The 13826-nt window shown below is 36.5% G+C and overlaps 1 protein-coding gene across 1 annotated transcript in view; it reads left to right on the top strand.

Annotated features, from left to right (window-relative positions):
- The window catches only part of OLFM3 (olfactomedin 3), an 84085-nt gene that overhangs the window by 29050 nt on the left and 41209 nt on the right, over positions 1-13826 (top strand). The window contains exons 3-4 of the mRNA XM_007936112.2: positions 1177-1332; positions 11330-11549. Coding sequence (XP_007934303.1) covers positions 1177-1332; positions 11330-11549 — 376 coding nt within the window. The remainder of the gene's footprint in view (positions 1-1176; positions 1333-11329; positions 11550-13826) is intronic.

The raw sequence follows: 13826 nt of genomic DNA, 5'->3' as shown, positions 1-13826 counted from the left end.
GCAGGGTACTGTGCTGTACTCCTCTACTCACTAGTTGACAACACTTATACCCTAACCACCTGTCTCCTTTCCTGTTGTCAGCCTCTCATATGTCCTTGCTGCCTGTGGCAAACAGAGCCTGTTCTTAGGTCCTGTTTTCATTTAGGTTTTTCCACTAGTTGGCATTGAATCCACTTCTGTATAGTTCCTTTCAAAGCTTAGGGTTCCATGATTATCTTCTGTATCTCTGTCAATTGGTTTTTCTTTTCTTTGTTGAAGAGGTTCTGTGTTGCTTGTCTGTCTATTCCTCAATCTTACCAGAAGTGTAGACAACAGTTTTATAAGCCATGGTATAGCAATCTGTTTTATTCTTTATGATTTATTATCGACATCTCATTTTTCAATTCATTCAACACCTTCCCCACACAGTTAGAGGTCTTCACTTTGTTTCTAGGATTTTCTGCCACAAAAATTAAATGATTCTTCCTTTCCTCGCATTCCAATATGCTTTATAGCTCACCTATTTGCTACTTCTAAGTAACCTAGGGCTCCACAGACCTAAGATGTGGCCATTAGCTTAAGGTGTGCTTAATGCTTATTCACCAAACATCTGATGAGAGTGGACATTTTGCAGGTCCCTTAGACAGTATGGTCTTTGATTTAGAAGGTGTCCCAACAATACCACCACTCATCTTGGTTAACTCAGTCTCACTCCAGGGAGTGGTTTAGAACCACTACAAAGTAAATTTACTGGAATGAGTACATTTGAGTATGTTGGACACTTTACTACAACCCACAATTGTTAAACATCTCATATCTTTAAGAAGTCAGAGTTAGTACTTAAAGAAACAACTTATTTTGGGACTTAATAGGTTGGGACAGTATAAGCTTATAAAACTCTAGAATGAAATTCTATGTTTTAAATTTTATTTTTCTGATATATTAAATCTTAATGTATTCAATCATTTCTAATACTAGAATACTATTTTTATTAATCCCTGACTAGTACAATTCTCTATTGCTGTATATTCTAAATTCTTATCATGGAAAATTATCCTGAAAATGTGTAGTGTGGGAACACAGTTAAAGATTTGGCATTTCTAGTTCTTTATGTTAATGTCATTTTTACTTCTTCAGTAGTAATTGCACATACTGGTAAACTGACACTAATGTACAACTAATATTGTTGTTTAACAGGTTCAGAACATGTCCCAGTCTATTGAAGTCTTAAACTTGAGAACTCAGAGAGATTTCCAATATGTTTTAAAAATGGAAACCCAAATGAAAGGGCTAAAGGCCAAGTTTCGGCAGATTGAAGATGATCGGAAGACATTAATGACCAAGCATTTTCAAGTAGGTTTGATTTCTGCAATTTTGTCAATCTAAATGAGACACTGAGTGTGATGGACAATCAACATGATACTCAGCTAGAAATAACTGTGTTGGCCTGTACAGGCAAGGTTAAAGACTCACTGGGGACATCAATCATCTATCCACTGAAACTGACTGATAGGAGTGCATAGGCAACTTGCTATAAAAAGAAATCCAGCCACCTGGAGCAAGGTGGAGTTTTTGGATAGATGTATCAGTTCTTCAATATTTACAGCAAAGGGAAATGCCAAGGAAAATTAATAATTCAATTATCAAAGTTGTTCTAATGATTTTATGTCCTCATAATATGTGGAGAAATGTAGGCTATGTAAATTATTAAAAGACACACTAATACCATTGATATCAGCATGTGAAAATAGGGTTGTTTCATCATGTCATACAAATAATGTCCTTTTCTAGATTAAATTATAGGTAGTTTAGTAGCAATGATCTAGAAACACTGAAAATGAAAAATGCCACTTTCAGCTTGCTGTATAAAATCCAAACTCACTGCCGTCGAGTTGGATCTGACTCATAGCAACCCCTCCTTGGGTTTCCAAGGCAGTATCACTACAAAAATAGATTGCCCAATTTTGCTATATAGATTTTATTAACTATGTATGACTCTGTCAGGGACTTAAAACAAAAATCTTACTTTGATAATATCATTTAAACGTCTGTTAAAAAGAAATAATCTGCCTTACAAAGGCATAGCACTATATACTTTATAAAATGTACTGTGATAGCCCACTTATTGACCTCTATTTCCTCATGCAATTAGGAAGTAAAATCACTGTAGATGGTGAGGAAAAGGGCCTTATCCCTAGCACTTGGTCAGGAAACCAAGTGCTTTTTGTGCACAGTGGGGAAGGGGAGCTAGTCTAGGATATGCAACAGGGTTTCTTCATAGAAAAGTATTTTTTTTTTTTTTAGTGTTGTAAAAATACAGAAAACAAAACACTTTCCATTTCCACATTATTCATGTTTACAACTCAATAAAACCAATCTACATGTTGTGCAACCTTCATCAATATTCACTACCAAATTTTTCATCCCCATAAAGAAAAACTAAATGTTACCTCTATAATGATGTCCCCCCTTCCCTGTCATGATTTTATAATTTTCTCTAGTGGTACTTAGCAGCCTGAGCAGAGAAGTGCAGAAAACAGATTCTTTCACTGAACCAATTTAAAATTTTAACTGACAGACACAAAAAGGGAAAAGAAGACAATAAATATGAGAGTCTTGAAAAGAGAGGACACTGACATGATGGATAATGGAGTGTAAGTAGAAGTGAGAAGTAAGCAAAGCCAGGAGGTTCTGATTTTAGGGTAAATTAATACATTAAATTCAAAGATTAATGAAAATGAGAGAATGAGTGAACAAGATGATAGGGAATTCAGGAAGAAATGATAAACAGAGAGAAGTGTAAGGCTGAGGAGAAAATAAACTCATTTTAACCAATATTTCTTGAACACATATATGTACAAGCCAGTGTTAGACCCTCACCTGAATATATGATATGTAATCTCTTTTCTCTCAAAGACAACTAACAAACAGATAGGTGAAGATAAGATAAGCATACCTAAGATCACAAAGCACCATTCATTTGCCAGTTGTTCATACTGTAATGTCTTGTGTGTTGCTGTGAGGCTGGAGGCTATGCCACAAGTATTTCAAATAATAGCAGGGTCACAGGTTTCAGTGGAGCCTCCACACTAAGACAGTCTTGAAAGAAGGAAGGAGCCATCCATTTCTCAAAGATGTAGCCAGTGAAAACCTTATGATTAACAATGAAGCACTGCTTAATATATTAATGGAAGATTTTATGAATAGCCCTGAAACATTGTCTGATATAATGCTGGAAAATGAGCCCCTTAGGGCAGAAGGAACTCAAAATATGTCTAGGGAAGAGCTGCCTCGTCAACATAGAGTTGACCTTCACCATGCAGATGGAGTAAAGCTTTCAGGGCCTCCATTTGCTGTTGTGGTACAACTCAAAATGGGAAGAAACAGCTGCAAACACCCATTAATAATCAGAACTTAGAATGTATGAACTATGAATCTAGGAACATTGGAAGTTGTCATAAATTAAATAGAATGCATAAAAATCAATATGCTAGGCATTAGTGAGCTGAAATGGACTGTTTTTGGCCATTTTGAATCAGACAAACATATGATCTACTATGCCAGGAATGACAAATTGAAGAAGAATGGAATGGCATTCATCATCACAAAGAATGTTTCAAGATCTATCCTGAAGTAGAATGTTGTCAATGATAGGATACTATCCATATGCCTAAAAGAAGACCAGTTAATACTACTATTATTCAAATTACACATTAACAACCTAAGCCAACGACAAGGAAGTTGAAGGTTTTCACCAATTTCTGCAGTCTGAAATTGACCAAACATGCAATCAAGATATATTGATTATTACTGGTGATTGGAATGTGAAAGTTGGAAACAAGGAAGAATTACCAGTTGTTGTTGTTGTTGTTAGGTGTCATCGAGTTGTCTCTGCTTTATAGTGACCCTATATACAGCAGAATGAAACATTGCCTGGTGCTGTGCTAGCTTCATGATCCTCGCTATACCTGAGCCATTGTTGCAGCCACTGTATCAATCCATCTAGTTGAGGGCCTTCCCCTTTTTTATTGACCCTCCACTTTACCAAGCATGGTATCCCTCTCCAGGGAATGGTGCCTTCTGAAAACATGGCCAAAGTAGGTGAGACGAAGTCTGGCCATTCTTGCTTCCAGGGTGCATTCTGGCTGCACTTCTTCCAGGTCAAATTTGTTAGTTCTTTTAGAAGCCCATGGTACTTTCAACATTCTTCACTAACACAACAACTCAAAAGCATCAACTCTTCTTTAGTCTTCCTTATCCATTGTCCAGCTCTCACATATGAGTGATTGAAAAGACCATGGCTTGTGTCAGGCACTCTTAGTCTTCAAGGAGGTATCTTTGTTCTTCAGCACTTGAAAGAGATCTTTTGCAGCTGATTGGCCCAGTTCTATACATCATCTATACATCATCTGATATCTTGACTGCTGCTTCCATTGTTAATTGTGGGACCAAGTAACACGAAGTAATACGAAGTCTTTGACAACTTCAATCTTTTCTCCCTTTATTGTGATACAGCTTATTGTTCCAGGTGTAAAGACTTTTGTTTTCTTTATACTGAGGTGTAATCTTTATTGTGGACTGTAGTCTTAAATCTTCATCAGTAAGTGCTTCAAGTCATCCTCACTTTCAGGAAGCAAAGTTGTGTCATCAGTGTATCACAGGTTGTTAGTGAGTCTTCATCCAATCCTGATGTCATGTTCCTCTTCATATAGTCCAGCTCTCATATTATTTACTCAGAATACAGACTGAATAAATATGGTGAAAGGATACAATCCTGGCTCACTCCTTTCTTGAATTTAAACCATGCAAGGTCCCCCTGTTCTGTTCAAATGAACACCTCCTGGACTATGTACAGGTTCCTCATGAGTAAAATTAAGTGTTCTGGAATTCCCATTCTTCTCAATGTTATCCATAATTTGTTATGATCCACACAATAGGATGCATTTGCATAGTCAATAAAACAAGTAAACATCTTTCTGATATACTTCGCTTTAAGCCAAGGTTCATCTGATATCAATAATGATATCCCTCATTCCACATCCTCTTCTGAATCCAGTTTGCATTTCTGGAAGTTCTATGTCAATATACTACTGCAACAGGCAGTATACTATTGCTTAGGTGATAGAAATGATGCTAGAGATTGCATGATAGAGTTTTGTAAGACCAATGACTTGTTCATTGCAAATACATTTTTTTTTAACAACATAAATTGTGACTATACATGTGACCCTCACCATACGGAATACACAGGAATCAGATGGATTACATCTGTGGCAAGAAATGATGGAGAAGCTCATTGTCTTCAGCCAAAGGAAGGCCAGGAGCTGACTGTGGAACAGGCCATCAACTGTCCATATTCAAGTTTAAGTTGAAGATAAAGACTATTAAAATAAGTCCACAGGAGCCAAAATATGACCTTGATTATATTCCATCTGAATATAGAGACCATCTGAAGAACAGATTTGACACATTGAACACCAATGACAGAACACCAGATGAATTGTGGGATGACATCAAGATCATCATACATGAAGAAAGCAAAAGGTCATTAAAAATACAGAAAAGGAAGAAAAGACCAAAATGGATGTCAGAAGAGACTCTGAAACCTGCTCATGACAGAAGAGTAATTAAAGCAAATGGAAAAAAATGGCAAGATAAAAAAACTGAACATATTTCAGAGAGCAGCTCAAAAAGACAAAGTCAACTATTATAATGAAATGTACAAAGAACTGGAGTTAGAAAACCCAAAGAGAAGAACACACTCAGCATTTCTCTAACTGAAATAAAAATTCAAGACTTGAGTTGCAATATTGAAAGTTTCTATGAGCAAAATATTGAATGATGCAGGAAACATCAAAAGAAGATGGAAGGAGTACACAGAGTCACTATATCTTACAAAGAATTGGTCAATGTTCATCTATTTCAGGTGGTGTCATATAATCTTGAACCAATGGTATTGAAGGAAGAAGTGGAACCATCACTGAATTGGTGAAGAACAAGACTCCAGAAATGAACAGAATGCCCTTTGAGATTTTTCAACAAATGACACTCACTCATCTATGCCAAGAAATTTGGAAGACAGCTATCTGGCCAACTTACTAGAAAAGATCCATATTTGTACCCATTCCAAAGAAAGGTGATCCAACAGAATGAGGAAAATATTGAATAATAGTATTAATATCACATACAAGTAAAATATTGCTGAAGATAATTGAAAACTAGTTGCAGTGGTATATCATCTGGGAATTTCCAGATATTCATGCCAGATTCAGTAGAGAACATAGAAGAGGGATATGATTGCTAATGTCAGACAGATCTTGGCTGAAAGCAGATAATACCATAAAGATATTTATTTGTGTTTTATTGACTATGAAAAAGCATTTGACTGTGTGCATAATAACAAATTATATATAACATTGAGAAGACTTGGAATTCCGGAACACTGGATTGTGCTAATGAGGGACCCTGTACATAGACTAGGAGGCTGTCAATTGAACAGAAGAAGGGGATACTGCATAGTTTAAAATGAGGAAGGGTGCATGTGAGGGTTTTATCCTTTCACCATACTTATTCAATCTGTATGCTGATTAAATAATACAAGAAGCTGGACTATATAAAGAAGAGTGTATCATCAGGACTGAAAGAAGACTCATTAATAACCTGTGATATGCAGATTGCACAACCTTACTTGCTGAAAGTGAAGATGACTTGAAGTGCTTACTGATAAAGATTAATCACTAGAGACTTCAGTAAGGATTATACCTCAACATTAAGAAAATAAAAATCCTCACAACTGGACCAATAAGCAGCATCATGATAAATAGAAAAAAGATTGAAATTGTCAACAATTTCATAATACTTGGCTCCACAATCAATACCCATGGAAGGAGCAGTCAAGACACCAGATGAATTATTGCACTGGGCAAATCTTCTGCAGAAAACTTCTTCCAACTTATGAAAAGCAAAGATTTATCTTTGAAGACCAAGGTGTACCTAATCCAAGCCATGGTATTTTCAATTGCCTCATACGCATGTGAAAACTGGATAGTGAATATGGAAGACTGAAGAAGAGTTGATGCTTATGAGTTGTGGGGTTGGTGGAGAATAGACTGCAGAAGAACTAACAAATTTTCCCTGGAAGAAGTGCAGCCAGAATGCCCTTTGGAAGTGAGAATGGCCAGAGTTTGTCTCACGTACTTTGGTCATGTTGTCAGAAAGGACCCTTCCCTGGAGAAGAATATCATGCTTGGTAAAGTGGATAGTCAGCAAAAAAGGGCACGTCCCTCAACAAGATCAACTGACAGAGTGGCTGCAACAATGGGCTCAGGTATAGCAAGTATTGAGAGGTTGGTGTAGGACCAGGCAGTGTTTGTTCTGCGTACAAGGGGTCACTATGAGTTGGAGACAACTTGCCAGCACCTAACAACAAGATCACAAAGGACTCCCCATGTGGTGTAAACAGTTAATGCTCTTGGCTACTAACTGAAAGATTGATGTTTTGAGTCCACCCAAAGATGCCTTAGTAGAAAGGACAGGTGATCTACTTCTCAAAAGTGAGCCATTAAAAATTCTAAGGAGCACAGATTTGCTTTGACACACAAAGAGTTTTCTTGAGTCAGAATGAACTACCTGTCAACTGGTATGCTGGTTTGATTGCACAGCGAGAAGAGTTAATTTTGTTTACAGAAGATCAGGGCAAGAGTTACTAGATTTGGCAAGAGTCAAGAAAGTTTTGGACTAGTGAAAAAACTATATTATAGAGGATTTTTAAAAAATCTAATGATTTTCAATGTTGATTCTCATTGTTAAGGGTTAGAATGGAGATTATAGGACAATATAATGTGAGCCCTGTGCTGAGGAAATCAACAAAATAGGATATTGTACCTAGCACTTTGGAAACATGGGAAGTATTCCCAGAAAGGATGAGGCACAGGAAGAGTGAAAAGGAGCAGCTCACTGTGTCTGGAGAGCAACCTGCAAGTCATTCAAGTACAGCTGGTCAATGCAGTGACAATTGTGTGAAGTCCAGAGGACAGCTTGAGAACACCAGGGCTTTCGAGGGTGGGGACACTTCATGAAGCCTGTACATCAATGAAAAATACTGGGAGAATCCAGGAAACAAAGAAAGAAACACACAAAGCTGAGCAAAACCCAAGGAAATAATTTACCTATTCTATAATTTTCCCTAGCATCAGCCAGGCGACCAATAAGAAAACTTATTTTCAGTCATCATCATGCAAAATAATGATTTGGGTTCTCCTAATACATGAGATCCAAGAGATCCAAGGAAATTCTGAAGTTATATTTCAAAATTCAAGTAATAAAAATAATCATAAGAACAGTTGTTATTTTTCTGCATATTTATACATATTTGAGACCTGTTCTCAGCACTTTAAATATATGAACTAACTTAATTCTCACAACTATATTGTAACATAGCATTATTTTTATCCCCATCTTACAGATAAGGAAACCAGTGAACAGTTTGAGTAATTAGATATGGATCTAATATACATCAGAACTAAAACTGAAACCCAGAAATTTCAGCTCCAGAGTTAACATTCTTAATGCCAATGTTGACTTTAACTCTCTGAATTTAAATATATACAGAAAACCAAAACAAAAAAAACAAACTCACTGCCAATGGAGTCCAATCTCATAGTGAGTGACCCCCCCCCTTGGGTTTCTGAGGCAGTATCCTTATGGAAGTAGATTGCTCAACCTTCCTTCTGAGGAGTGGCTGGTGGGTTTGAACTGCCAGCCTTCTAGTTAGCAGTCGCATGCCTTAGGTACTACACCACCAGAGTTCTCATATATATAAATATATCTATACCCCACCAGCCACTCTTTGGAAGGAAGATGGGGCAATCTACTTCCGTAGTGATACTGCCTTGGCAACCCAAGGAGGAGTTGCTATGAGTTGTGGCCAACTGGACAGCACATACAACAACAACAACAACAAATATATATATATGTGCTTGTTGATTTTATTTGTTTATTAAATCTCACGATGAGTCAGATTTTGTGCTAGTCTCACCATGAGTCAGATTTTGTGCTAGGTATTGAGGTGTCATCTTTAAGAAGAAATTCAACATTCAAAAAATAAGTTTAATGTTGAAGAATACTTTCATAGCAAAAGGAAATTCTCTGGTAAATAATTTTCAACCTATCAAAATCACTAACCAAAATCACTTATCTTCTGTATTCTTTAAGATGGGAAATTTTGTTAGCTATCATACTTAAGACTATTAAACTTATAAAAAGAGATCAATGTTGTGCAAAATGTTGTGCCTACAGCCTTTGCTGTAAGAAAAACATACTAAAAAGTGAAATTTGTGAAGGAATCAGCAAAAACAGATCTATGTCATCCTACTTTAACCTTTTAAATATTTGACATCTGCGTTGGTTAGACTTTCCACTATTCTCTGGCAAGTTTCGGAAGCTTCCAGATTGATAGCCAATTATCAAATTATGATTTTTTTAAAAAAATAAAAATATTATTCAGGAAAAAAAGTAGCCAACAAAATGTTGAAATTCAATTACTCTCTTTTCAATATACCAGTAAGAAAACACAAACAACAATAAAAATAAAATCAGTTATTGAGTAGATTCAGATTCATGTAGACTCTATATGGTTCAGAGTAGAACTACACTTTATAAGGTTTTCAATGCTGTGATCTTTCAGAAGTAGATCACCAAGCCTTTCTTCCGATATATCTGAGTCGACTATGAACTGCCAACCTTTCAGTTAGTAGCCAAGTACTTCACCACTTACTCTACCCAAAGACTCCGGTGTGCCCATTGTAGAATGTCAAATCTTTCATTGTGATGGTTGTTATAATATGCAGCAAATGACACCAGTAGAACTATTCTCATTATAATCCTAATGAAGCAATTGCATCTTCCTTTAGGGATGCTACAAGGTGCTCAAACTAGTAAGTTTATTTAAAAATGAGCCTCCAAAATGAGCAGTTCTGCAATTCTGCCTTTTGACTCTGATAATTATAAATCTTTCTCATTATTCAGACTTTCTTTACTCTTCCACTCACTATGCACATTCAAAGAATCCTGAACTTTTCAGAGAAAGTGGAAATTTCCCCACAGGAAACATAAGCCCATAAACCAGGGCAGCAATGTGAGCTCTTCGTATATTAATGCATTTATAGTAATCACATCTCCTAAATGTAATTTAAAAATGCAATTTTCAACTCCTTAAATTAGTAAATGTACAGCATCGTTTCTGACAGCACCTATGGATTATTCTTAAATGATCCCAATAGTGACAGCTCTTTCCATAAATTACATCATCTACAAATTCACAATCCAATCAAACTCATGAAATATTTTCATTGACCTTATCACTTTGACACATCTAAAAACTGCAGGTGAAATTGCAGATATGGCTGAGTCCTGTAATGACTAGGAGTAAGGAACCCTGCTTTAGCAACATAAGCATTTGGTTCTCATGACAAAAATCAATGTTTTAGTATCAAACAACTCTGTGTAACAGGGTCTTCTGTTACCTAAACCATGGGCATGTTGGTTTCTGGGCATGTTAATTTATATATGGGCAAACAAGTCTCCCTTACTTTAACCTATGAATTATCTGTACAACCGTAAAGAGAGAGGGTTGGAATAACTCAAAATGATAAGCAGTAGCATGTATTTCTTTGAGCTCTGGGAGGCTTTGTATGATTTATTATGATTACTGAGGTTGCCTTCCTAATGATGTTATGCTAAAATAGATATTAAAGAGGGCTAGGGATACCAGAGCAAATGCACAATGAAGGGCTTGAATGGAGGATGGACATGATTGCAAAACATTCTGTTAGAGAATAGCTGGCCCAGTATCCGTAATTTCCTGTTAAGTGCCCCTATAACACAGATAACCAGCAGATAATTAGCCTTAACTAAACAGTCATAGGATATATGAACTGTTTCCAATAACTTTATCCAAACCTCATGCATAGGAGATGACCATCGGTTATGTCTTCTGAATAAATAGTGTATTGTTCACTGTTTTAAATGCTACCAGAAAGTGAGATAATACATAAACCTATAATTGCTACCATTGGAAGTTTATCTAATTATGATAAGAATCAGTTATTTTTACAGAAAAGCATATAACCATTTAAAGAGAGGTTCTTGTATTGAAAAGCTGAGATAAATGGATTTACTACTAATGATCATGTGGTCATCTACATTTTCACAAAATACCTAGTTTCAACCAACAATCAATGAAGAATTTTGAAGCTATTTTAATAATCTCTTTTAAGTATCATGTTAAAAAGAATGTAGTTGCTTGAACTGTTTTAAATGACTCTCAGGAACAATTGACTGCTTTTCACAGGAGTTGAAAGAGAAGATGGATGAGCTTCTGCCCTTGATCCCTGTGCTGGAACAGTACAAAACAGATGCCAAGCTAATCACCCAGTTCAAGGAGGAGATTCGGAATCTGTCAGCTGTTCTCACTGGGATTCAGGAGGAAATCGGTGCCTATGATTACGAGGAGCTACATCAAAGGGTCCTTAACTTGGAAACCAGACTTCGTGACTGCATGAAAAAGCTAAGTAAGTAGAATAATTTCCCTTGTCTTTCAAAGTTGTGCTTTTAAGTAGTTTCAGTGAAAACAGTACTCTAATGTTTTACACATAGTCATAAAGTACCTGATTGTAGGAAAACTATGGCCTACTTTCTAAGTGGAAAATGTTTCTTAATGACTTAAGCATATCTGGGTACTCAATATTATTTGATTAACTGTTGCCTGATTTTCAGGGCACCATTGTTACCATTTGGTGGCCTGAAATAAGTAATTCACAATTCTATTAGCTACACCAATGGAAATAAATTTTACTACAGAAATACAATATGTGATGGTTAATCATTGTTTGCTTATGAGAAAGGGGTGGAAATTTTGATAGTGGAGAAAGCTAGAGGCTTCAAAGGAAGATACTCTGGGACCAAATATGAAACAGCAATGATTAAATTAAATCAAAGTTATTTCTCCACAATGCACAGCTACCGTCAACTGTTGTGATAACCAACCGACCAATTGCTATCGAGTTGATTCTGACTCATGGTGACCTTATGTTTGTTAGAGTAGAACTAGAGTTCTAACAGAGTCAAGAAATAATGAAGGAGGTTTATACTCAAATAATTATTCCGCATTCTGCAAAAGACCACACATATGACATGATTCTGGACTCTACATCTCACTTTCTAAAATTTGTGGTTCAATGTGATCTGAGTTTACGCACTATGCCACTGTATCTATGAGCTAATTATTCACTTGAGGTCATCATGACACTTGTTTGCAACTTAAACACACTGTACTTCTATTAAGGGCAATGAAAAAATTTGGAAATGGAGAATGGTGATGGTTGCACAATTAGGTGAATGTAATTAATGACACTGAGTTGTACACATAAAAATGTTCAGGATGGCAAATGTATATATCTCTATCTATCTACCTATCTGGGAGCTCTGGTAACAGTGCCTGAGGCATTTGGCTGCTAACCCAAAGTCTGACGGTTCAAACCCACCAGCCACTCCTCAGAAGGAAGATGGAACAATCTACTTCCGTAGTGATACTGCCTCCAAAACCCAAGGAAGGGTCGCTATGAGTCAGATCTGACTGAATGGCAGTGGGATCTATCTGTCCATCTATCTATCTATATCTATCTGGTGGTACAGTGGTTAAAGTGTTTGACTGTGAACCAAACGGTCAGTGGTTTGAACCCAGCAGCTACTCCATTGAAGAGAGATAAGGCTATCTGTTTTGGTAAAGATTTACAGCCTTAGAAACCCAATGGGGGTCACCATGAATTGGAATCAACTTGATGGCAGTTAGTTTTTGACATAACCTGCAAAAACTGAAACCTGTATGAAGCAGAAACCTGTCAGAGAAGGAAAACTGAAATCTTTCTACCAATAGAGATCTGTAGAAAAGTGATAAGATTGCACCCTGTCAAAGGTGGAAAACAAGGCAGATCTGTTCAGTTCCAGCTCTCACAGGTTCCATTGTGTGTGTATATCTATATCTATGTTACCACACGCAGACACACACACACACACACAAAGCATGAATGGAATCAGGAGGGATTGTAAATTCATTTAGGAACAGTATTTTTGTTGTTGGAATGACATGGCATGATGAAGGCAATTCAATAACCATAGAAAATATTTCCTTAAGGTAAAGAAAAACACTTCTGGAATAGAATATAAATTTGAAAGAAGAGTTAAAGCATTTGAAAATAAATGACTAATCAATTTCTAGTAAAGAATCTTTTAGTGAATAAATATAAATTTAAAAAATCAAATTTGAATGAAATTTCAAAGCATTATGGAGACTATTTATTTTACAATGTAATCTAAGTGATAAAGAAAAGTTAAATGCAAAATTTCACATTGATTTATTATAGCCTGAAAACAATTTGGGGAATCAACACATCAGGAGCCCCACTGATGGCTTCCCAGAGTCTCCAAGAGAACCCAACAATATTAATCAGAAAGAAATAGTATAAACCCTAAGGCTAAACATATGTACAGGAATTCTCAGCTTCTCATTCCTCCGCAGTGGTTATCTTAACAATCAAGTATCTAGATATCATGTCTCCAGTTCTTACTCCTCTCTTACTTTTGTCCAAATTATTATTGGCCAAATAATTTTTCAAGCTATGAACTTGAAAGTGAGGTGAGGAGAGGAACAGCCACACCCAAAGCAGCAGTGCAGGAGAGCAGGAAAAAGGGGATTAAAAGCCTGGAACACTGACAGAGGAGCAGTCAGCCACAGGGATCCAGGTGAGAAGAGGGAACTCAGGAATGTCCAAAGCAGCAGGGTGGGAGAG

The sequence above is a fragment of the Orycteropus afer genome, unplaced genomic scaffold (genome assembly GCF_000298275.1).
Source record: "Orycteropus afer afer isolate SDZICR_OR568_19922 unplaced genomic scaffold, OryAfe1.0 scaffold00033, whole genome shotgun sequence".
Lineage (NCBI taxonomy): Eukaryota > Metazoa > Chordata > Mammalia > Tubulidentata > Orycteropodidae > Orycteropus > Orycteropus afer.
Note: the sequence above shows the minus strand (reverse complement) of the source record. Positions and strands in the feature narration are given on the sequence as shown.